We start from the raw sequence: 23706 nt of genomic DNA, 5'->3' as shown, positions 1-23706 counted from the left end.
GTTCTCCCATCTTGGTTCGGAGGCTCCTAGCATTAGCGTACAGGCACTTGTAAGCAGTGTCTCTCTTCAAGTGTCTTTGGCACTTGTGGTTAGGCCTGTGGTAATTTTGCTCTTCTGAATTGATATCCTGTGCCCCTGCTCTCACAATGCCTACTTCTAGGCCTACCCCTTTTAACATTTCATCATTTCTTTGGTTTTTATCCCAGGGGGGAGGTTTATTCCGAACCGGACCTTTCTCAGCTCCTGTCGGGTTCCCCCCTCAGTCAGTTTAAAAGCTGCTCTGCTACCTTTTTAATATTAAGTGCCAGCAGTCTGGTTCCATTCTGGTTCAAGTGGAGCCCGTCCCTTTTGTACAGGCCCGGCTTGTCCCAAAATGTTCCCCAGTGCCTAACAAATCCGAACCCTTCCACCCGACACCATCGTCTCATCCACGCATTGAGACTGCGAAGCTGGGCCTGTCTGGCTGGTCCTGCGCGTGGAACCGGTAGCATTTCAGAGAAAGCCACCTTGGAGGTCCTGGCTTTCAGCATCCTACCTAGCAACCTAAATTTTGCTTCCAGGACCTCACGGCTGCATTTCCCCATGTCGTTGGTGCCAACGTGCACCACGACCACTGACTCCTTCCCAGCACTGTCTACCAAACTATCTAAACGACGGGCGATATCCACAACCTTCGCACCAGGCAGGCAAAACACCTTGCGGTCTACACGCCCATCACACACCCCACTGTCTATGTTCCTAATGATCGAATCACCCACTACAAGGATCCCTCCACCCCCTGGAGATATATCCTCGGCACGAGAGGATGGCTGCTCATCCCCCAAGGAATGGGTCCCTTCTAAGGGATCGTTTCCCTCTTCCTCAGCTGGATGCTCTCCTTCCCCGAGACCATTGTTGTCCATGATAGCAGGAGAGCTATCATCGTTGGAGTGGGACACAGCTATAACGTCCCTGAAGGCCTCCTCCACACACCTCTCTGCCTCTCTCAGCTTTTCCAGGTCCGCCACCTTGGCCTCCAGGAAATGAAGTCGTTCCCGGAGAGCCAGGAGCTCATTGCACCGAGAGCACACCCACGACTTCTGTCCAACAGGCAGATAGTCATACATGCTGCAAGCGGTGCAAAACACTGGAAAGCCCCCACACCCCTGCTGGCTTCTTACCTGCATAGTTTTGTTTAAGGTTTATTACGTTAATGGGTTGGAGACTGCGGTTTAGTTGAGGTCAGGGAACAGACGGGCAGAGTGGGGGGCCCTGGCCTCCTCGCCCTGCTGCCGAACTCGCTCTGCTGCTTAACTCGCCTTGACGCTTTGTCAGCTGGGGCCTTGACGCTTCGTCAGCTGGGGCTCCCTCTAGCTCGTGGAGCAGGCTCCCTCGCTAGGGTGCTCTGACTTTATATGTGTGGCTGGTTCCTCCCAGCTACTGCTGCCAGCCAATGATGTGTTACTTGAGGCTGATGGCTATCAGCTGGGGCTTAACTCTTTAGTATTCTCTCAAGGCTACAAGGCTGCTCGCTCACCCTCCACTCAGAGGATCCAAGGGCCAAATATCTACCGGCCCGCTTCTCTTTCTTGTAATGACGGCCCCCTCCCTGGGCGTTGTGCCCCCAATGATGTAGTACACGTCAGCTATAATTGGCGTCTTGGACAGCATAAGAGCAGCAGCCTCAAAGCTTTCCGCTTCGTTCAAAACCTGCAGCAAAGCAGAAACAGAACAACTTCCTCAATTTGGATTTTCAGCAATGAGTCCAAAAAGGAAGACAAAATTATGCCTACTTACAGTCCTGACCAGCCAGCTGACCAGAGAATTTCGATTCAGGAAAGCAGCGATGACATTCTCCCACCAAAAACCCTTAGCTATAAAAGTGAAGGAGGCGGAAACACTCGATGAGAATCAGCAATCACAAACGCAGGCAATCTCCCTCAGTTGTTTAATCACTCCCATCCTAAAAGGCCACCATGAACAACAGTGTATTAGTAAGAAAGTGAAATAAAATCACAGAACAGACCGTTGGCAGGGTGGCAGCACTCACCTGGCCTCCTCACACCTGCAAAAAGAACAAAAAAAAGGGGGGGGGAACCCGAAATGCTTGAAAAAATATATTTATTGTGACAAAAACCCAACGCGTTTCGGCCACTCTGTGGTTTGGCCTTCATCAGGGGATAAATGGGTCTAAAATATTCTTCTCCAGCAAAACTACTCACACTGATAATGACCAATTCACACCTACGTCACTGTAGTATACTGGAAGGGAGAGGGGTGAGGCAGTGCCAAGGCTGCTCAATGCAAACACATTGGGGGAGGTAATCTGGTGCATGTTTTGCTGGCCTTGCCCCTCCCAGAACGCCACAATGATGTAGGTAACAGGACATTAGGAAAGCGCTGCTGCCCCTCCCACCAAAGCTGGAAGAGGCAGATAAAAACTTTGCATTGCATCATACTATATAGATTACACATATACAGTACAATTATTCCATAGTGCTCAGACTGAAACAGAACATGCTGTCCATTTTACTTTCTGCAAGCCTTGAAATTGCTAGTGGGGGTGAGTTACCACCAGAGAACCTATCAGGGCATTCTTGGTGGTGGCACCACCAAGTGGTGCTTCAGGTGATATTGGGCCTGCCCCCACAGTTAAAATGTTTAAATGAAAGCTGAAGACATTTTTGTCTAGACATTTGGATCATGAAGCATAGTGTTTTCCAAGTGCAGCCCTGCTGATATTTATCACTCCTGTATTACTGAATTTTATTGGAATTTTGTGGTTTTAACTACGTTTTCTCTTTTGTACGGTTTCTTTACAAGATATATATATCATCCTCAATGTATATATATAAATATATACTCATACTCATACTCAATGGATGACTGAAGAAATTCTCTTTAACCATTTTAAGAGAAGGAAAGCAAAAGGAAAAGGAGACAGAAACACGGTCAGAACCATAAATGAAATAATACAGTGACTAATATGTAGAGACAAAGGGAACTATTTACAATAGTTATTGTATAGAAATAGAAGAGGACAACAAAAAGGGAAGAACAAGAGCCCTATTCCAAAAGATTAGAGAAATGAAAAGGAAATTTAAACCAAGAGTAGGGATGTTGAATAATCAAAAGGGGAACACACTGACTGACAAAGATGACATAAAAGGAAGATGGAAGCAATACACTGAAGAACTCTATAAAAGAGATGTCAGGATGACAGATTCATTCATGGAGCAACCGTATGATGAAGAACCAGATATTTTAGAATGTGAGGTGAAAGCTGCTCTTAAAATACTTGGAAGAAACAAATCACCAGGAATAGATGGCATACCAACAGAGTTGCTACAATCTACTGAGACTGAATCTGTCCACATTTTGACAAAAATCTGTCAAGAAATATGGAAAACTAAACAATGGCCCACAGACTGGAAGCGTTCAATATACATCCCAATTCCAAAGAAAGGGGATCCCAGGGAATGCAGTAATTATTGAACTATTGCCTTATTATTTCATGCACGTAAAGTAATGCTCAAGATTCTACAACAGAGACTCTTACTATAAATGGAGCGAGAAATGCCAGATGTCCAAGCTGGATTTAGAAAGGGAAGAGGCACCAGAGATCATATTGCAAACGTACGTTGGATAATAAAATGGAGCAAGGAATTTCAGAAGAAAATCACCTTGTGCTTTTTAGATTACAGCAAAGCCTTTGATTGTGTAGATCATGAAAAACCATGGAATACTTTAAAAGAAATGGGGGTGCCACAGCATCTGATTGTCCTGATGCACAACCTATACTCTGGACAAGAGGCTACTGTAAGGACAGAATATGGAGAAACCGATTGGTTCCGCATCGGAAAGGGTGTGAGACAGGGGTGTATTTTATCACCCTATTTATTTAATCTATATGCAGAACATATCATATGGAAAACAGGATTGGACCAAGATGAAGGAGATGTGAAAATTGGAGGGAAAAATATTAATAATTTAAGATATGCAGACAATACCATACTACTAGCAGAAACCAGTAATGATTTAAAACGAATGCTGATGAAAGTTAGAGGAAAGCACAAAAGTAGGACTACAGTTGAATGTCAAAATGACGAAAGTACTGTCAACAGAAGGTTTATGCAACTTTAAAGTTGACAATGAGGACATTGAACTTGTCAAGGATTATCAATACCTCGACACAGACCTTAACCAAAATGGGGACAATAGTCAAGAAATCAGAAGAAGGCTAGGACTGGGGAGGGCAGCTGTGAAAGAACTAGAAAAGGTCCTCAAATGCAAAGATGTATCACTGAACACTAAAGTCAGGATCATTCAGACCATGGTATTTCCTATCTCTATGTATGGATGTGAAAGTTGGACAGTGAAAAAAGTGGGTAAGAGAAAAATCAACTCATTTGAAATGTGATGTTGGAGGAGAGCTTTGTGCATACCATGGACTGCAAAAAAGACAAATAATAGGGTGAAGAAATTAAACCAGAACTACCATTAGAAGCTAAAATGATGAAACTGAGGTTATCATACTTTGGACACATAACAAGAAGACATGATTCACCAGAAAAGACAATAATGCTGGGAAAAATAGAAGGGAGTAGAAAAAGAGGAAGGTCAAACAAGAGATGGATTGATTCCATAAAGGAAGCCACAGACCTGAACGTACAAGATCTGAACAGGGTGGTTCACGAAAGATGCTATTGGAGGTCGCCGATTCATAGGGTCGCCATAAGTCGTGATCGACTTGAAGGCACATAATAGCAACAACAATAAATTCTCATTCATTTTATTTCCAAATACAAACAGCCGTGTTAGCCCTGTGTAAGTAAACAATAAACAGAAAAGGGAAAAAGAGAAGGGGCTGGGGAGGAAAGCGGGACGGAAAGAATAAAGGAGAAGGAGAGAAGACATACAATTTGTAATGAAGAGGGGGAGAAAGAAATAATAAAATCTTATACAAAATACAATATTCTGAAAGGAGCACAGTATACTGCATTCTATCATAACGTCCAATACACATCAACTGACAAAGGAAATCCGCTAAACTACAAATTTCACTGTCTCGTATGATCTTGTGGTGGAGATCTTCCATGTTCTGGTTAGTTTGTATAATCAATAAAATTGAGCCATGTGGCAAAAAAGCATTCTCGTTTACTCTTTGACCCCAGGCTAACTACAGGCATACCCCGCTTTAACATATGCAATGGGACCGGAGCGTGTATGTAAAGTGAAAATGTACTTAAAGTGAAGCACTACTTTCCCCCCACTTCTTGATGCATGTACTGCACTGCAATCGTCATAGATGAGCATAACTGATGTACATAACACGTTTATAACTAAAATAAACATAAAATAAAATAAAGTAAGCTTACCTTTCATGTCAGCTGGCAGATGCGAAATGGATGAATGAAAATGTACATGTATTGCAGGAAGGATGAAAGAGAGGGCATATCTTCTACTTCATAAGTCGAGTCGTCAAGGGCTAGACGCTTTCTTGCTGGCGACTTGGATGGACTACCTGAAGTAGGAGTAGGTCTTGGGGCTGATGTCGATGCTAGAGATGGACTTTCAGTGGATGTTGATGGTCTGGGAGATTGACTGGGTGCTGCTGCTGGCCTTTTGAGAAAGTAGGTGTCTATGGAAGTTTGAACTGTAGCTCTTTTCTTTTCCCTGTAGATTTCTTTGTAACAGGCATAAGCCCCCGAAATGCATTGACTTTGGAACTTCTTTCAAAGTCCCTATCATGCTTTTCAAAAAGAGCCATGGCGCTATCAAGATGAAGGAAGTTTCCAAGAGAACTTTTGAAGTTAGGCCTTCAGGCTGTTCCATGGTCTCATCCTCATCCGGCACATTTTCTTCTTCTCTCTCCTCTTCAAGTTCAAGAAGATCTCCATTGCTGAGGGGTTCAGTATGGGACGCCATAAGTTCAGCAACATCTTCTGCCTCCACGTCCAGCTCTAACTGCCTTGCCATCTCTACAATATTTTCAGTAACATCAGCTACAGGATCTTCAAAGGCTTTGACATCATCAAATAACTGTGGGCATAATTTTTTCCAGGCCCCTTTCATGGTTGTTTCCTTGATGTCATTCCAAGCATCTCTTATAGTTTTGATGCAATCCAAGATGTTGTAGCTTTTCCAGAATTTCTTTAGGACTTCTTGCCCTGTCCTCTCTTCATTTTCTATTGCTGCAATACACTTGCTGAAGGTTCTTTTCAAGTAGTTCAACTTGAAGGTGGCTATGACACATTGATCCATGGGCTGCAGGAGTGAGGTGGTATTCGGTGGTAGGAATTCCACTCGAATGTTAGGATTCAGTTCATCTAAAGTTCAAGGGTGGCCAGGAGCATTGTCTACAAGGAGCAAAATTTTAAAAGGGATATTGTTGTCCCTGCAATAAGCTTTCACCTCTGGTACAAAGCAGGTGTCAAACCAATCTTTGAAAACGGCTGCAGTCACCCATGCTTTTCTATTAGACCTCCAATGCACTGGAAGTCTAGTTTTAACGTAGTTCTTTAAAGCTCTAGGGTTTTCCCAACGATAAATTAGCATAGGCTTTGGTTTCAAGGTACCAGAGGCATTGCCACCTAACAGAAGGGTTATGCTTTCTTTAGCTGGCTTGTAGCCTGGCATTGTTTTCTCCTCTCTGGTGATGAAGGTTCTTGCAGGCATCTTTTTCCAGAACAGCCCAGTCTCATCCACATTAAAAATTTGTTGTTTGGAGTAGCCTCCCTCTTCAATAATTTTGGCAAGGTCAGGTGGATAGCTTTCTGCAGCCTCAGTATCTGCAGCAGCTGCCTCTCCTTGCACTCTGATGTTATGTAGGTTAGACCTCTTCTTGAACCTGTCAAACCATCCACAGCTTCGGCATCCTTCACTGCCTCACCTTTCTTAGCCTTCAGGTCATTGAATAGGCTTAAGGCCTTACTTTGAATCATTGCCTGGCTTACAGGAACCTGGCTGCAGTCTGTTTTTCTATCCAAAGTATTAAGAGTCTCTCCATATCTGCAACAATGCTATCCCTTTTTCTAATTTTTGCTGTGTTCACCGGCATAGCACTCTTAACTTCCGCAATATTTTTTTCTTTGCTCCTCATGACTGTGCTAACTGTCGTTCGAGTGAAGCCTAGCCTTCGGCCTATCTCAGCTTGAGAAACACCTTCATCAGACAGTTTAATCATTTTAAGCTTCATATGTAAGGTGATAGATTTACGACTTTTCTTTGTATCTGCCATTATGTACTGTAGTGTAATACTGTACAGTATTGTACTGTACAATACTGAAGGCAAGGGAAAACAATACCAATACACACACCCCACACACACACACACACATTATTGGGAGTCACAAGCCAGCAGTGGCAAAAGCCAGAACTGATGATGGGCAGAGACAGAGAGAAAAAGCAGGAAAGGAAGATGGGACAATGGAGAGGTATAAAATGGGACAATGGAGAGGTATAAAATGAAATCAGGGTGATCCAAAGAATTTTTTTTATTTTTTATTTTTTTATCACAACTACAGTAAAGCAGATGGGACAATGGAGAGGTATAAAATGGGACAGTAATATCAAATCAGGGGGATCTAAAATGAAATCAGGGGGATCTAAAGAGCACAAGGTGCCCACACACACACACACACACACTGACGCCACCGACCTAGGCCGGGGCAGGCAGGGCTCCAATCGCTCTTTACAGTACTGTAAAGTACTTAAATGTAAAATAAAATATCTTTAAATGATTACAGTACTGTAAAAGGTTCTGTCTCCAAGGCAGCAGCCACTCAGATCGCTAGATCGCTCAATCTCTCCGCTCAGATAGCTCAGATTGCTAAGAAGACGATGCTTTGCAACGCACGTGGAACACAAGTTCCGTCAGTGTCTGTTATTGCGAAACGCGTACGTTAAAATGGGGTATGGTGGAGTATGGAGCATGTACGTTATAGCGAGGTGATGTTAAGTGAAGCGACGTTAAGCAGGGTATGCCTGTAATTTCTGGGTTTATTTTTCCAGAAGGAAAATGTGCCACACTCAATTATACCACCTATTCAATGAGATTCCATTAGGTCTTTCCATTCCTTTATGATGACCTCATGAGCAGCAATTAACAGCATAAAGACCAATTCTTTCGACGTAAGGTCCCTATTAGGCCCAATAAAAAAAATGTAAATGTACTGCCTTCAAGTCGATTCCGACTTATGGCGACCCTATGAATAGGGTTTTTATGAGGCTGAGAGGCAGTGACTGGCCCAAGGTCACCCAGTGAGCTTTGTGGCTGTGTGGGGATTCAAACCCGGGTCTCCCAGGTCGCAGTCCAACACATTAACCACTACACCACACTGGCTCATATTAGGCCCAATACACAATTCTAATAATGCTAATTCTGGGCTTTTCTCCATTTTCTGTTTGGTGATGTTCTCTATCTTAGTGACAATAAGCCATCAGAAGGTTGTCAGTTTTGTACATTCCCACCACGCATGTAAGTATCTCCCAGTGGCAGCACGTCCCTGCCAAAATAGGGCGGGGGAGTCTCACCTGATATAAGACAGCCTCCTGGAAGTCACGTACCATCTGTGGACACTTTCAATGCCATTGCCTTATTTTAAGCCAAGATCACCTGGAAAGGGTTTTTTTTCCCCATTCCAATCTGCCGTTTGTTATTCCCAGATCTCCTTCCCAGAATGACCGCAAGGCAGTTGTATTACCCACATCGTGTTCTAGTATAATTCTATATATTTGAGAAAACAGCCCCGAGAGTACCTTTTTGTTTTATTGATCATACACTCTTAGCCAACCTGTGCTCCAGAATGAAGGGACCCATGGGAACAAAGTAGATCTAACATGCAAAAATCCAACAGAATTGCAGTAAAGATACATGATGCAAACTGCACACATTTTTGTAACTCATTCCGAGTATAGAATCTGTGATGTAGATTACACCCCACCCTGTTCAGGAAGAATGAAAGAATGAATTTTGCTTACCTCGCTCATTTCCAGAAATTGTAAACTTGTGCGGTCTTTGTCCTGTCCATAAACCTACGTAACCGAAAAACGTAGTACCTCTGAACTTTACCTAAAAGTTATCGAGAATAGTCTGCAGTTAAAAGCAATTATGGGTAATGCAAAGTGCATTCCAAAATACAATCAGGCCAAAGATTTGTTAAATAATTTAACTTCATGAAAATCAAGGCCTTTACTAAAATGTAAAGTGAGTAATGACTACTTAATATGCTTGGCTCAGGATTTGTTGTTGTTGTTATATGCCTTCAAGTCGATTACAACTTATGGCAACCCTATGAATCGGTGACTTCCAATAGCATCTCTTATAAACCACCCTGTTCAGATCTTGTAAGTTCAGGTCTGTGGCATCCTTTATGGAATCAATCCATCTCTTGTTTGGTCTTCCTCTTTTTCTTTTTTTTAAAATCAGATTTTATACATGAGAATATGGAAAGGGAAATAGCAAGTTATTTTTTTTTAAAAGAAGGCAGTATTACTTAACAGGATGAACTTGTTTGGTTGTGTGCTTCCCTTCCCCCCCCTTCTTTTTACACAGAAGCTTCAAAACAGGAGATCTCATCTCCTAGGCCAATCCCTAACTTCAGAACCTCATCCCTCTTCCACCCTAGGTTGTGCCCATACACTTAAAGCACATAATGAGCTTTCGGTGTATGGTGTATACGCAGCCCTGGTCCCACACCCACTAACGGCTCCATCTGCCATATCCCACCTACTCTTTCCCCAGCATTCTGCCACTCACAGACTATTCCTCCTTCTTACCTTAACCTCCCATCCTCCAAGCAGTCCCTTTCCACCCAGTCACGCTCCACAACACAGTTTATGAGTTCCAAAGTAGCCTAACCTCCTTCTCCATGCCATCCTAGTTTTCTTTTGCAAAGGACAATTGTGTGTGTGTGTGTTTATTTATTTATTTAGAAGTTTTGGAAAACATATATATTCATCAACAATCTAAACAATACTACTTTACCCCATCCCCCCCAATAAATCTTCCCTCTTCCCACTTATTCAACATCTTCCATTTTCCATTGAAATACACAGTTGTAGAGTCTAAGGAGAACGTTAACTTAACCATAGTCTTTTAAAAGGAGTTGGTACTTGACCCATTCTTTCATCTTTTGCAGAGAAGAGTATGAAGGGCCACTAGTCCTCTTCGAAAGCCTCTTTATTTTTCCTCTTTCCTTTTGCTAATCTTAATTTGATAGCCAATTTTTCTAATAGGGCAATTTCCCACACCCTTCGACGCCACCTGTCCAACGTGACACCTTCCAGAGTATTCCATACCTGTGCAATCACCGTTCTGACAGCCACCAACAAGAAGCCAATCAATTTTTTATAATGTAAATTCTGATTTCCCTCTGTAAAAAGGTTCAGTAAAGCCAGTTCTGCTGTAAAGATTATTTTTTGTCCAGTTATTCTTTGAATTTCTGTATGCATGAGAGACCAAAACTTTGCTACTTTTTCACATTCCCACCACATATGCATAAACGAACCACGTTCCCCACATTCACGCCAGCAGGAGGGGTCCTCCGAGTTGGTGATTCGTGCTAAATGTGCAGGAGTCATGTACCATTTTTGAACAATTTTTAAAGCCATTTCCCTGAAAGATGAGGCCGCTGATTTAAATGGGAATTTTAACCACATGCCCGTCCAGCTCTCATTTTCTATTTTACAACTCAATTCAGTTCCCCATATTTCTTTAAGTATTTGGTTACTGCCCATATCCTTTCCCAATAAAAACTTGTATAAGGAGACTAGACCTTTTGTCAGTATTGCCTGCATTCAATATTAATTTTTCTCCTTGAGTTAGTTCTTTTGTTCCCTGAGTTATAATGTAATTTTTCCTTAGAAAAGTACTGATTTGGTACCATGTCAACCAAAAAATGCCCATATCCCTCAACTTTCTGTGCCAGGTATCTCGAGGTATGGGATTATTATTCACATAAAAATCCTTTAATCTAAAAATATCATTTTAATTAACTCTTTATCATCTATTAATCTTTCTTTCTTATAGAAATCTGGATGATTACAGAGAGGAACCAAGGGGGAAAGACCTGGTAAATACAGCTCCTTTCTATGTTTCCATACCTCCAGTACCAGTGTCATTGTTGTATGTTCTAATTTTATACTTTTTAAACTTCTTTTTTAATATATGGTAGCCCTTTAGGATTATTACGACGTAATAGATATCTTTAAATTTGGACCCAATGTCTTTCTGTCTTAAGATCTAGAAATGAAATCATATGCCTAATCTGATAGGCCTCATAATATAAAAGTAAATTAGTCTTCCTCTTTTTCTACTCCCTTCTGTTTTTCCCAGCATTATGGTCTTTTCTAGTGAATTGTGTCTTCTCATAATGTGTCAAAAGATAACCTCAGTTCCATCATTTTAGCTTCTAATGATAGTTCTAGTTTAATTTGTTCTATGACGCAATTATTTGTCTTTTTTGCAGTCCATGGTATGCACAAAGATCTCCTCCAACACGACATTTCAAATGAGTTTATTTTTCTCTTATCTGCTTTTTTTCACTGTCCAACTCCCACATCCATACAGAGATCAGGAATACCATGGTTTGTATGATCCTGACTTTAGTGTTCAGTGATACATCTTTGCATTTGAGGACTTTTTCTAGTTCTCTTATAGCTTGCCCTCCTAGCCTTCTTCTGAATTCTTGACTATTGTCTCCATTTTGGTTAAGGCCTGTGTCGAGGTACTGATAATCCTTGACAAGTTCAATGTCCTCCTTGTCAACTTTAAAGTTACATAAATCTTCTGTTGTCACTACTTTATAGTTTTCTTGACATTCAGCTGTAGTCCTGCTTTTGTGCTTTCCTCTTTAACTTTCATCAGCATTCGTTTCAGATCGTTACTGGTTTCTGCTAGTAGTATAGTATCGTCTGCATATCTTAAATAATTGATGTTTCTCCCTCCAATTTTACACCTCCTTCATCTTGGCCCAATCCCGCTTTACGTATGATATGTTCTGCATATAGATTAAACAAATAGGGTGATAAAATACACTCCTGTCTCACACCCTTTTTGATGGGGAACCAATCCATTTTTCCATATTCTGTCCTTACAGTAGCCTCTTGTCCAGAGTATAGGTTATGCATCAGGACAATCAGATGCTGTGGCACCCCCATTTCTTTTAACGCATTCCATAGTTTTTCATGATCTACACAGTCAAAGGCTTTGCTATAATCTATAAAGCACAGGGTGATTTTCTTCTGAAATTCCTTGGTCCATTCCATTATCCAATGTATGTTTGCAATATGATCTCTGGTGCCTCTTCCCTTTCTAAATCCAGCTTGGACATCTGGCATTTCTCACATTACTTTACTTGCATGGGATCTTAAAGCAATAGTTTGATAATTACTGCATTCCCTGGGATCCCCTTTCTTTGGAACTGGGATATATATTGAATGGTTATTGAGGAACAAATTTATTATTAACTGGTCAGACCCGTATCCAGCTATTCCTCTGAGAAATTCAAAGCAATGTTCATGGAGTTTATCTCATTTGAAGACCCCAGGTTCAATCCTTAACATCTCCATATCCTTTTGTTGTTGTTGTTGTTGTTGTTATGTGCCTCCAAGTCGACTACGACTTATGGCGACCCTATGAATCAGTGACCTCCAAGAGCTTTAATGGGACCAATTCTAACAATTGTGCAGTGCATTCTATACCTGTCTATTCAGCATTAAACCCTCCTACGTCTAGTGGAACGTACTCTCTGGAAAATGCATGTAGCACTGCAGTTTAAAATTAACTGTGTTTCTATTGAAATGCAGTGAGAAAATCTGAGAATATTAAATCAGCATATTTTGTTAAGATACTAGCAATTTCAGATGAGTTTAGGAATACGGGTCTTCAGTGAAGGCCCTGGTCATCAGCTGGTCAGTTGGGATGTGCTATTTGTTGCAGCCTGATGTAAGGTGGTCACAAAAGCAGCACTACTATCACACAAATATATGGTAAATGCACATGTGGACTGAAGTTGGATCCTGGGTCAGAGAAGGCTGATGATGACTGCACTAGGATTGCATGGCACATTACATTGAGAAAAGGCCATAGTTCAGTGGCAGAGCATCTGCTTTGTGTGCAGAAGGTCCCAGGTTCAATCCCCAGCATCCCCAGATAAGGTTGGGAGAGACTCCCTGCCTGAAATCCCAGAGAGCTGCTGCCAGTCAGTGTAGACAACACTGAGCAGGAAAGACCCAATGGTCTGACTCTGCATAAAACAACTTCCTATGTTCCAGATGTTGCTGGACTACAACTCCCATCATCCCTGACCATTGGCCATGCTAGCTGGGGCTGATGGGAAATGGAATTCAATGACACCTGGAGGTTCCCCACCTCTTTTCTAGGCAGTCAGGTGCCTAAATCCCCCCCCCCAGTAACCTATAAAATACGATGGACACCATCGCATAATCCTGAATAGTTTCTAAAAAAACCCAGCTGTCCACTAGATGGAGCTGGCAAAATGCATAAAAATTCCTACACTTCTTTCAGGCCCCATCTGCACTGTGCATTTCAAGCAGTATCATACCACTTTCATCAGTCATGGCTTCCCCAAAGAATTGTGGGAAGTGTAGTATGTGAATGGTGCTGAGAGTTGTTAGGAGACCCCATTGCCCACATACAGCTACAATTCCCAGAGTTCCCTGGGAAGGCGGATTTATTGTTAAACCCGTCTGGGAATTGTAGCTCTATGAGGGGAACAGCGGCCTCCTAACAACTCTCAGCACCCTTAGCAAACAAGACTTCCTAGGATTCTTTGTGGGAAGCCATGACTGATGAAAGTGGTATGATACCGCTTGAAATCCACAGTGCAGATGCGGCCTTAGTAATTCTTAATCACTGCCATGCGCTTTGTACCTGCCCATTCTTTAAGAAGTCCACATCAATGGTAATCTTCTGTAAAATATCTCCAAAAAGATAATCCATATTCCGGCCATGGTATATATTTCCATCATCATCCTGTGCAATAATACTGGTGCAGAAACTATGAGACAAGAAAAAAGAGACTGTGGGTGGGTGGGTGGAAAAGGACACATCTTTCCTGATTATTTCCTCCAGACAACAAGTGTTGCTGAGCAAGTAGATGGCTTTCCCTGTCTTGGAACACAAATTGCACCAATGGCATTTCATTCCAAGACAGAGATGTGTAGAATTTCCCATTCACTTCAACGGAGGGAGCAGGTTAATACAGAGGCCAAAGGATGCATGCACAGAGATCTCCCTCCATTGATACAAATGGGGAACTCTGTTTTACACAAGTACATGTATCGGAACCATTCAGATAAATGGGGAAAATGCAAAGTATTTAGGCTGCAATCCTATATGCCATTACCTGGAAGTAAGCTCGTTGAACACAGTGGGACTTACTTCTGAGATGTTCATAGAATTACTCTGTTAGTATTGTTGTATAAGTTTGCCTCAGCATTTTCACCCTGCTGTTTAGCCAAAGAGTGTCAGTGGCTTAGAAAGATCAGTAGTTAAGACAGTCCTTGCTTGCAGGCTTACATTCGAAAAAACATGACACACAAGGAAAAAGGGGTGGGAAAGGAGGAAGAAAAAAGCAAGCTAGGTACCGGTTATAGTTCTTATAACCAGCCAGGATGGAAATAGATCAGGTAGCCTGATGGAACGGCATCCACTAGGTAAGAGGTGAGGGAGGGAAAATCAGGAGCGATCTCATCACAAAGGAGCAATTGCATTAACTTTGGAGTGGGTAGGTGTCAATGCCCCATTATAGGGTAGAAGAGTGGGATAGAAATATTTTAATTAAATAAATAAATAAATGTTGGTTTTGCATTGCAAGATTCTCATAGGAAAGGCAGGTCTGCCAATAGCCATTAGCCATGATGGCTACACTGAATTATTACAATGAGAGAGGAAGCATTTCTCCATGCAACAAGATTCTGGGGACAAAACAACAGGGGATGGACATTGCCCATCACTGGATATGCTGAACTAAGAGGGAGCTTGTCTGATGCAGCAAGGCAATCCTTGTTTTTAAACACTTCAGGAGCTTAAAATCACCTTTTCCCATGTATATTGAATTTAGATGTTTTATACTTACAGTAAGGTATAATTTTGGGTTGTTTTCTTATTTTGAGACCTGCTCTGAGCCATCAGAATAGCATGAGTTCAAATGAAATCATCATAACGAAGTGGTATCTGGGCAACTGAGGACAAACACAAGCCGAGAGAAAAGCTGTGCTACGGATACCAACCTATATTGTACCCATCGATATCATTTTGCAGTTAAGGCAGCCAAGCCAGAAGATGGTGACAACTGGCTGGGTTGGTGTAACAACAGAAAATGTTAGTAAAAATTCCAATGCCCAGAGACAGAAAGCTGCCAGAATGTTTGCACTGCAATTCTGGAGAGAGAAAGGAAAGTTGACACTTTGTCTGGGATGAAAGCCTTACCATCACCAAGAAGGAGAAGACTGCAGGCTGGGGTAGGGTAGCTGAAAGAAGGGTGCAGAGTAGACAGCTGAATGAGGAAGAAGAGCCTGAGGGAAGCACGGTTAACAAGGAAAAGGGCAAACTAAGAAAAGGGGAAGGCTCAGTTTCACATACTGATTTGGCTTAGCTAGCCAGTTCTTTGGCTACAGATAGCAAACTCTGACGATGACTGCTGACAGAAATGGCGCCAAAACAGGGATACTGAAAAACAAGGGAGATGTCCACATGCTTGTTATAACCTGAAAGTTTGCAGAAGTACAAAAAAAAAATCTCATTCAAAATCTAGGGTGAGAGGAAGGCTAATAAAAACTCTGTAGCCATGGAATGTTGAGTGTTAGTTGGAAAAGACAAACAGAAATGTGTGTGGGAGGGAAGAGTGTATAAAGCGCTGCCTCGGCCACTTACATCTTATAGCATCATGTAGGACGGTGTGGCTGGCTGGAACCCTGAACATCAGTGCTCTTGCAAGGGAGGATATGCTGCAACATTTTGTGGCAGGTCCTGCTGGTATAATCTTAGTGCAGAAGCACTAAGAAAGGAAATGAAACTCCACTGTTTGCCTCCACTGACAAATGAGTCACCTTCAAAGTTATTGACTCTGAGCAAAAGTCACAGCAATGATCACAAGGGAAGGGCTTTGCATATAATAATCCTGATCTAACAGGAGGATAAAAATATCTGCAGTATGTATATTTCCAAAGAGTTGGAGTCCCAGTTACACAGTCTTGAATGCAGATAATCAGGGTTGGGGGAGTGGAGGCTTCAGTGGACAGCCTGCATAGCGTTTTGTTCCCTATCATGATAGGCAGAAGCAGTTTAGTGAATTATCTATTTTGTTATTGATTGATTTATTAAATTTATATCCCGCCCTTCCTCCCAGTAGGAGCCCAGAGTGGCAAACAAAAACACCAAAATCACTCTAAAACATCATAAAAACAAACTTTAAAAGATATTAAAACAAAAAATCTTTAACGTCTTTTTAAAAAAAGCTTTAAAAACATTTAAAAAAGCAATTCAACACAGACACAGACTAGGATACGGTCTCTGTTGAAAGGCTTGTTGAAAGAGGAAGGTTTTCAGTAGATGCCAAAAAGATAACAGAGATGGTTCCTGTCTAATGTTTAAGGAGAGGTCCGCTTCCTATGTTGTGTGGAATGGACCTCCTGATAAGATGGTATCTGCGGGAGGCCCTCACCTACAGAGCACAGGGATCGACTTGATATATAAGGGGTAAGATAATCTTTCAGGTATCCTGGTCCCAGGCTGTATAGGGCTTTGTACATCAAAACCAGAACTCTGAACTTAGCCTGGTAGCTAATGGGCAGCCAGTGCAATTCTTTCAGCAGCAGGGTGACATGTTGGTGATAACCTGCCCCAGTGAGCAATCTCACTGCCACATTTCATTTATTTATTTGTTTGCTTGTTTGTTTATATCCCTCCTCCCAGCAGGAGCCCAGGGCGTCAAACAAAAGCACTAAAAACACTTTAAAACATAATAAAAACAATCTTTAAAATACATTAAAACAAAACAACTTAAAAAAAAAATTTTTTAAAGCTTTCAAACAAGCATTTGCACCAGCTGCAGCTTCCAGACCAACCTCAAGGGCAGCTCCACACAGAGTGTATTATAGAAATTCAGCCTGAAGGTTACCAACACATACGCAACACTGGTCAGGCTATCGTGGTCCAGAAGCAGCCGCAGTTATCTTACCATCTGAAGCTGGTAAAAGGCACTCCTAGCCATGGAGGTCACCTTATTTAAGCTAATGTATATATAGCCTAGAGAGCCAGTGCGGTGTAGTAGTTAAGGTGCTGGACTACGACCTGGGAGACCAGGGTTTGAATCCCCACACAGCCATGAAGCTCACTGGGTGACCTTGGGCCAGTCACTGCCTCTCAGCCTCAGAGGAAGGCAATGGTAAACCCCCTCCGAATACCGCTTACCGTGAAAACCCTATTCATAGGGTCGCCATAAGTTGGAATTGACTTGAAGGCAGTCCATTTCCATTTCCATATACAGCCTCATATTTTAACAGAAATCTTCAAGAGGTTTACAATCCCACCAAAAAGGAATCAATATAAAAAATGCAATACAAATTTCATATTCAAAGTGAAACACTACAACTGCTCCTATTAATAAAAATCCTATATTTTAAGTACCATAATTACTTAAAATTCTTTCAACAAGACTTTTAAGTGGCAATCTTTACCTAGTCTGTACTGAAACTATTTTTAACTGTTTTTATACGTGGAATTGTTTTTACTTGTTTGCATTGCTTCTTAACTGTTTTATAAATGGAACTGTTTGTTTTTACACTTGTTTTATGGTTGTAACTATTTACCCGTTGTATAATTGTATCTTTTATTGTTTTAACCCACCCATGAACCTCAGGGTGAAGGGCAGGTAAAAGAAAATCTAATAAATATAATTATACAATGGCCTTAAGTTAAAAACACCAAGAACCACAAAAACAAATAATATACAGATCAAAATATATTGTAATGTTGCATTTTGAGGTGTCATAAAAATTTAATAAATATTACAAAAACACACAATACAATCCCCAAAATGATCCACCTACACAAAACTATACATTCACAGTACAAAAAAAGTAATCAGAACACACAATCCCCACAAACACAACCACTCAACCATCTCTTTACACCCACCATGTAACTCTGTCCCACTCCAGTCAAACACTCCAACTTTGAACTAATGAATAACTAACCAATATTTATGCACAGATCCTCCGTGGCGCAGAGTGGTAAGCGGCGGTAACGCAGCCGAAGCTCTGCTCACGGCCAGAGTTCGATTCCAACGAAAGGAGGAAGTCGAATCTCTGGTAAAAGGGGTCAAGGTCCACTCAGCCTTCCATCCATCCGTGATCGGTAAAATGAGCACCCAGCATACGCTGAGGGGTAAAGAAAGGCCGGGGAAGGAACTGGCAAACCCACCCCATATATACGGTCTGCCTACTAAATGTTGCAAGATGTCACCCTAAGAGTCAGAAACGACTCTCACTATAAGTGCGGGGACACCTTTACTTTTATTTATGCACATTTAGGTCAACTAAATAAAAGCAATAGCAGTAGCAAAAACCACAAGGCAGGCTCATTTCTTCCCCATGTCTCACATGGGGCGATAGACACACTAAGCAAGCACACTTTCTGAAGTAAGGCAGGTGATGACCAGAAATAACACTTTGGAACTCTTTCCCCAGGGAGGGTTGCCTCATGCCATCCCTCTCTTCTTTTTGGCACCTGGTAAAGCCCTTTTTTTATGCCCATGTCTTTTAAATTTTTTAGGTATTGAAAGGGAGCCAGTGTGGTGTAGTGCTGGACTACGACCTGGGAGACCAGGGTTCGAATCCCCACACAGCCATGAGGCTCACTGGGTGACCTTGGGCCAGTCACTGCCTCTCAGCCTCAGAGGGAGGCAATGGTAAAACCACCTCTGAATACCGCTTACCATGACAACCCTGTTCATAGAGTCGCTATAAGTCGGGACTGAGTGGAAGGTAGTCCATTTCCATTTTTTCAGGTATTGATATTGTAATGTTGCTATTTTATTCCTCTATGTTGTGATCTTCTTTTACATACAATGTAGATATCGTGCATTAATAGTTTTTCGTCAGCTTTAACTGAAATGCTTGCAAAGAGTTTATTTTAAATAAAAATAAATCTGAACAAGTATGTTTTTAAGTTCACACAGATGGCAAAAATCTCACTTTTCCAACACAGTAATGGGGTTCACGGGATGCAGAAGGTTGTTTTGTTTTTATAAATAAATAAATAATTTTAAAAAAACTTCCTTGTACCAATGGACTTTTCCTCACCAACACCAAGAAGACTTACGCAGAGTATTCGTAGGCCAAGTTGAGGAGCAATCCATCCCCAACATTCAGCCCCAGGGCTTTGCAGAGACCTCGAACCTCGCCTGCAAATGGCTGAGGGAAAAAGGATTCAATTTCTTCAGCTAGCGGACGAATAACAGCATGAACCCACTTGGGAACCGCTTCACTGGAAAACAAGAAGATAAAGCAATAAACGTGGGTCATTGACCTTCTGGGCTGCAGCTTGGTAAAAGGACACATTCTCTGAACGCAGACCAATGCCAGTCAGACTTCAAGGTTGCAAGCAACAAGATCTCTTTTTTAGCAGAACCCCAGAGCCCCACCAGCTGGAACCCAAGTGAAAAACAGCAGCTCATGATGATGGAAAAATACTTAGAATTATGAAATAGGGTGCTTCTGAGAGAGCCAGTGTGGTGTAGTGATTAGAGTGTAGCGGTTAGAGTAGGACCTGGGAGGCCAGGGTCCAAATCCCCACTTGGCCGTGAAGCTCACTGGGTGTCATTGGGTTAGCCACCATCTCTCAGCCTAACCTGCCTCACAAGGTTGTTATGAGGATAACATGAGGAAGGGGAGAACTTTGTATGCTCCTTGGAGGAGCGCTGGGATATAGATGTAATAAAAAATCAACTAATATGCCCAGCCTAGGAATTTGTTCACGGCACCAGAACAGAACTCACAGCCCTCACCCTCTCCCACACCCTTTTAGTTGTTAGTATTGTTAAACAATCCTCCTTTACAATATTAGAAACTGAACCGCCATCCACCGAATAAAATTGATGGTTCTGATATTCTAAAGGAAGAACACACAATGCCTAATTCACTTACAGAGGCACTACCTTAGATTTCATTTAATAAAGACTCACATTCACAAACAGTAAGTCTCTCAATGACTATTAGCCGTGGTAGCTCCACAGTCAGAGTCAGAGCCAGGCCTCATCTGCACTCTACATTTAAAGCAGTAGCACACCGCTTTAGCAGTCATGGCTTTCCCCCACCCCCAAGAATCCAGGGAACTATAGTTTGCTAAGGGCACTGAGTGTTGTTAGGAGATCCCTGTGCCCCTCACAGAGCTACTATTTCCAGAGTGGTTTAAGCATCAATCCGTCTTCCCAGAAAGCTCTGGGAATTGCCGCTGTGTGAGGGCTACAGGGGCCTCCTAAGGACTCTCAGCACCCTTCACAAACTACAATTCTCAGTTTTCTTTGGGGGAAGCCAGGATTGTTTAAAGTGATATGAGACTGCTTTAAATGTGTAGTGCAGATGGGGCCACAGTACACCAGCAGATCCCAATCTACTGATGCAGGAGGATACCGTTCAGGGCTCATTCTGAGCCAGGACTCATCAGCCGCAGAGACGGCTTTTAGTGCTAAAATTCAGACTACGATCATGCAATGGAGTAATAAGCCCATGCGGAATGCTCTCCCTACATCACTGGCCTGCAGCTCTGAAAATCGAGAGAACATGCTCAATAAGCAGAAAGTCCCAGGCTCAATCCCGGGCATGCCCAGTATTCTTTAAGTAGCAATACATACGAAAAGCTTCATTTGTGAGCAGTGATGTAGTGGCAAATTCAGAAATGCAGGGGGGTTCCTTCATGATACTCACAGCCTCACACACCCTTTTTTGCTGCTGGGTTGAGAATGGGATCCTTGTTAATGCCTTCTCCCACAACAAAGATGTCCCTAGGAGCCAGTAACCATGTAAGGGGGCGGGGGAGAGTGTTAGCTACTGAAATGACAAGGAAGCATTTAGAAGACTCTTCTCAGTGGCTAACACGCTCCCCTTTCATGCTGATTGGCTCATAGGACACTGGCAACATAGAGGGCCTGCTCCCTAAAAAGGGTCCAAGATGCCCCCTGAGACCCTGGACGACTACAATCCTGTTTGCTGGCTTCTGCAGAATTTAGATGTTAAGGGCACAAGAACAGTCTAGGACAGCTTGTTGCCTGGTCCGTTGGCAACCCCAGCGGAGCGCCGGCACAAATAAAGGGCTGAATTCAGGCACCTCTCCAAATCTTATTTTCTCTCAAAAATTATTAACCAGCGAAAAAGGGAAGATGCGGCAGAGGTGCTACGCCTCAAGCAGCAGCAGCCACAGCCACCAACTCCTTCTCCGCGTGAGGGGAGAAGAAACACCCCAACAGCAGCAGCCTCAGGACGTCGCACTCACTGGATGATCCGGGCGTACGCGGCTCGCAGGAAGGCCGGGTCAAAGTGGCGCAGGGCCGGCAGCCAGCGGAGCTCGGGCGGGCTGTCCAAGCTGACGTTGCAAAGCAAGGGCGCCGCTGCCGACCCGAGTGCGGCTGCAGGCTGGGGGGCTGCAGCAGCAGGAGCAGCCCCACCGCCCGGCAGCCGCAGCAGCAGGAGCAGCCGCAGCAGCGAGAAAGCCAAGGAGCCCCAGGCGGCGCCCCGCAGCCTTAACCACCGCCCCATAAGCGAGCAACCCACAGCCCTGGCCGAGGCGACTCCGGAAGCCTGGCACAAACCCGAGGGGAGGAGGAACAGGGGAGGGAACCCGGAGGAGGTGGGGGAAAGGAAGAAAACAAAGCCAAAGGGCGACGCCCCAGCGGGTTGCGGGGCCCAGCGGGTTGCGGGGCCCAGCGGGTCGCCATGAGAGAGTTCGGGTTGCTTAACTCTTAGCCACTTTTTCACTTTTTTATATATGTGTGCGTGTTTGTGCGCGCGCGTATATATGTATGTATATAGATACAGGGCCGGCATTTGCAAACGCGGGCCCCGATTGGAAACCTTATGGCAGGGCCCTAGAAGTGATTGTGCTGGACAGAAAAAGGACAACGTTCTGGTATAATAACGTGAGTTTAAATGAAAAATTAAGATGGTCCATTTTTATCATTTTTTAAAATGTACTGTTATAGCGTTGCCGGGTCGGAACCATCCAAAAACCTGAGAAAATGGGGGCGTGCCCTAATGACATCATGGGGCAGGTCCTAATGATGTCATGGGGCAGGCCCTAATGATGTCATTAAACATGATACATTGTATCAACTACAGTTGCTTGGAGCGTACCATTAAAAAAAAATTCTCTGGAGATTAAAATAGAAATCTTACCTAAAATAGGGTGTTCCTAGGTCCATCTGAAGTGACAAGGTCATTCTTTCTCACAAGCTTAGGGTGATGCAAAATGGAAATGGACTGCCTTCAAGTTGATCCCAGATAGGGTCTTCATGGTAAGCAGTATTCAGACAGAGGTGGTTTACTATTGCCTTCCTCTGAGGCTGAGAGGCAGTGACTGGCCCAAGGTCACCCAGTGAGCTTCATGGCTGTGTGGGGATTCAAACCCTGGTCTGCCAGGTCACAGTTCAACGCCTTTAGGGAACATTTAATTAACTTATTTTGTAGATCCCAAACTTTCTTGTAGACCTGTAGGAGTTTCATAGGCACTAATGCAGGGGCCTAGTGGGTAATCCAGCCCTGCACACAAGTATGCCACAATGCTGCTGGAGGAGCCCTGTTGGATCAGAGTAAAGGCCCTTCATATCACAAGCTATATGGCTCTGTGTACCATTTGCTGGGAATCACAAGTGGGGACAGCGCTGCTGCACTCGGGTCCTGCTTGTGGGCTTCCCACAGGCATCTAGGTGGTCACTGTGCAAACAAGATGCTGGACTAAATGGGCCTTTGGCTGATCCAGCAGGGCTGTCCTTATGTTCTTCAAACCCAGCATCCAACCCTGGCCAGTCAAATGCATCCTGTAAGCTCATAACCAGACAGCAAGGCGATAGACCAGGGATTTGCAAATTCACCACCACCACTACTTGAACATTACTGAGGGTCTTGGCAGACCACTTAATGACTTTTTTGCCTGCTGAAGCAATTGAATGGTTTTTAATTGCATCAAGATGAAACGTCTTATAAAAGATTATACAAAATAAGAATACTCTTTTATAATGCTTGGGAAAATAGCAGGGAGTAGAAAAATAGGAAGGCCAAACAAGACATGGATTGATTTCATAAAGGAAGCCATATGATTCCATAAAGGCATGCCTACCAAGATCCTGCTGTGCGTGCTTCTTGGATGTTCTGGACCTCGTCCCGGCTATCTACAGCAAGATAAAGGTGGAGGGACAGGCACATCAGCGCTGAGAATTGTTCAGCCCACAGCCGCCCCCCCTCTCTCTGAGGTTATGCAGCCCATTGCTCTCTCTGCCCCCCCCTCTGAGGTTATGCAGCCCTCTCCCTGAGGTTCTTCAGCCCAGCGGCACCCACAGCAGGAGGGGTGAAGCGGCCGGCCGTCCTTTCCGGAGCAGGGGAACTGGCTCCGGGCCGGGGCTAAGAAGGAGCCGGCCCAGCCTGGCCTCCACCTCTTCACGCCTCCTGCCGGCCCCCCAACATTTGGATTGCCCTGCCCATTTGGAT

The 23706-nt window shown here is 43.4% G+C and overlaps 1 protein-coding gene across 3 annotated transcripts in view; it reads right to left on the bottom strand.

The window, feature by feature from the left end:
• Nucleotides 1-21821, bottom strand: part of NAAA (N-acylethanolamine acid amidase) — a 35067-nt gene extending 13246 nt beyond the window's left edge. The window contains exons 1-6 of one of the 3 annotated variants that reach the window (XM_061583396.1): nucleotides 21500-21821; nucleotides 19331-19495; nucleotides 13877-14003; nucleotides 8962-9052; nucleotides 1777-1853; nucleotides 1517-1689 (exon numbers count right to left, since the gene is read on the bottom strand). In XM_061583396.1, the coding sequence (XP_061439380.1) occupies nucleotides 1517-1689; nucleotides 1777-1853; nucleotides 8962-9052; nucleotides 13877-14003; nucleotides 19331-19495; nucleotides 21500-21762 (896 nt within the window). In that variant the 5' untranslated portion in view covers nucleotides 21763-21821. The remainder of the gene's footprint in view (nucleotides 1-1516; nucleotides 1690-1776; nucleotides 1854-8961; nucleotides 9053-13876; nucleotides 14004-19330; nucleotides 19496-21499) is intronic. The other 2 variants (XM_061583394.1, XM_061583395.1) reach the window with 2 other exon arrangements.
• Nucleotides 21822-23706: the final 1885 nt, after the last annotated feature.

This window comes from Rhineura floridana, chromosome 9 (genome assembly GCF_030035675.1).
Source record: "Rhineura floridana isolate rRhiFlo1 chromosome 9, rRhiFlo1.hap2, whole genome shotgun sequence".
NCBI lineage: Eukaryota > Metazoa > Chordata > Lepidosauria > Squamata > Rhineuridae > Rhineura > Rhineura floridana.
This window is presented reverse-complemented; position numbering and strand designations above follow the sequence as displayed.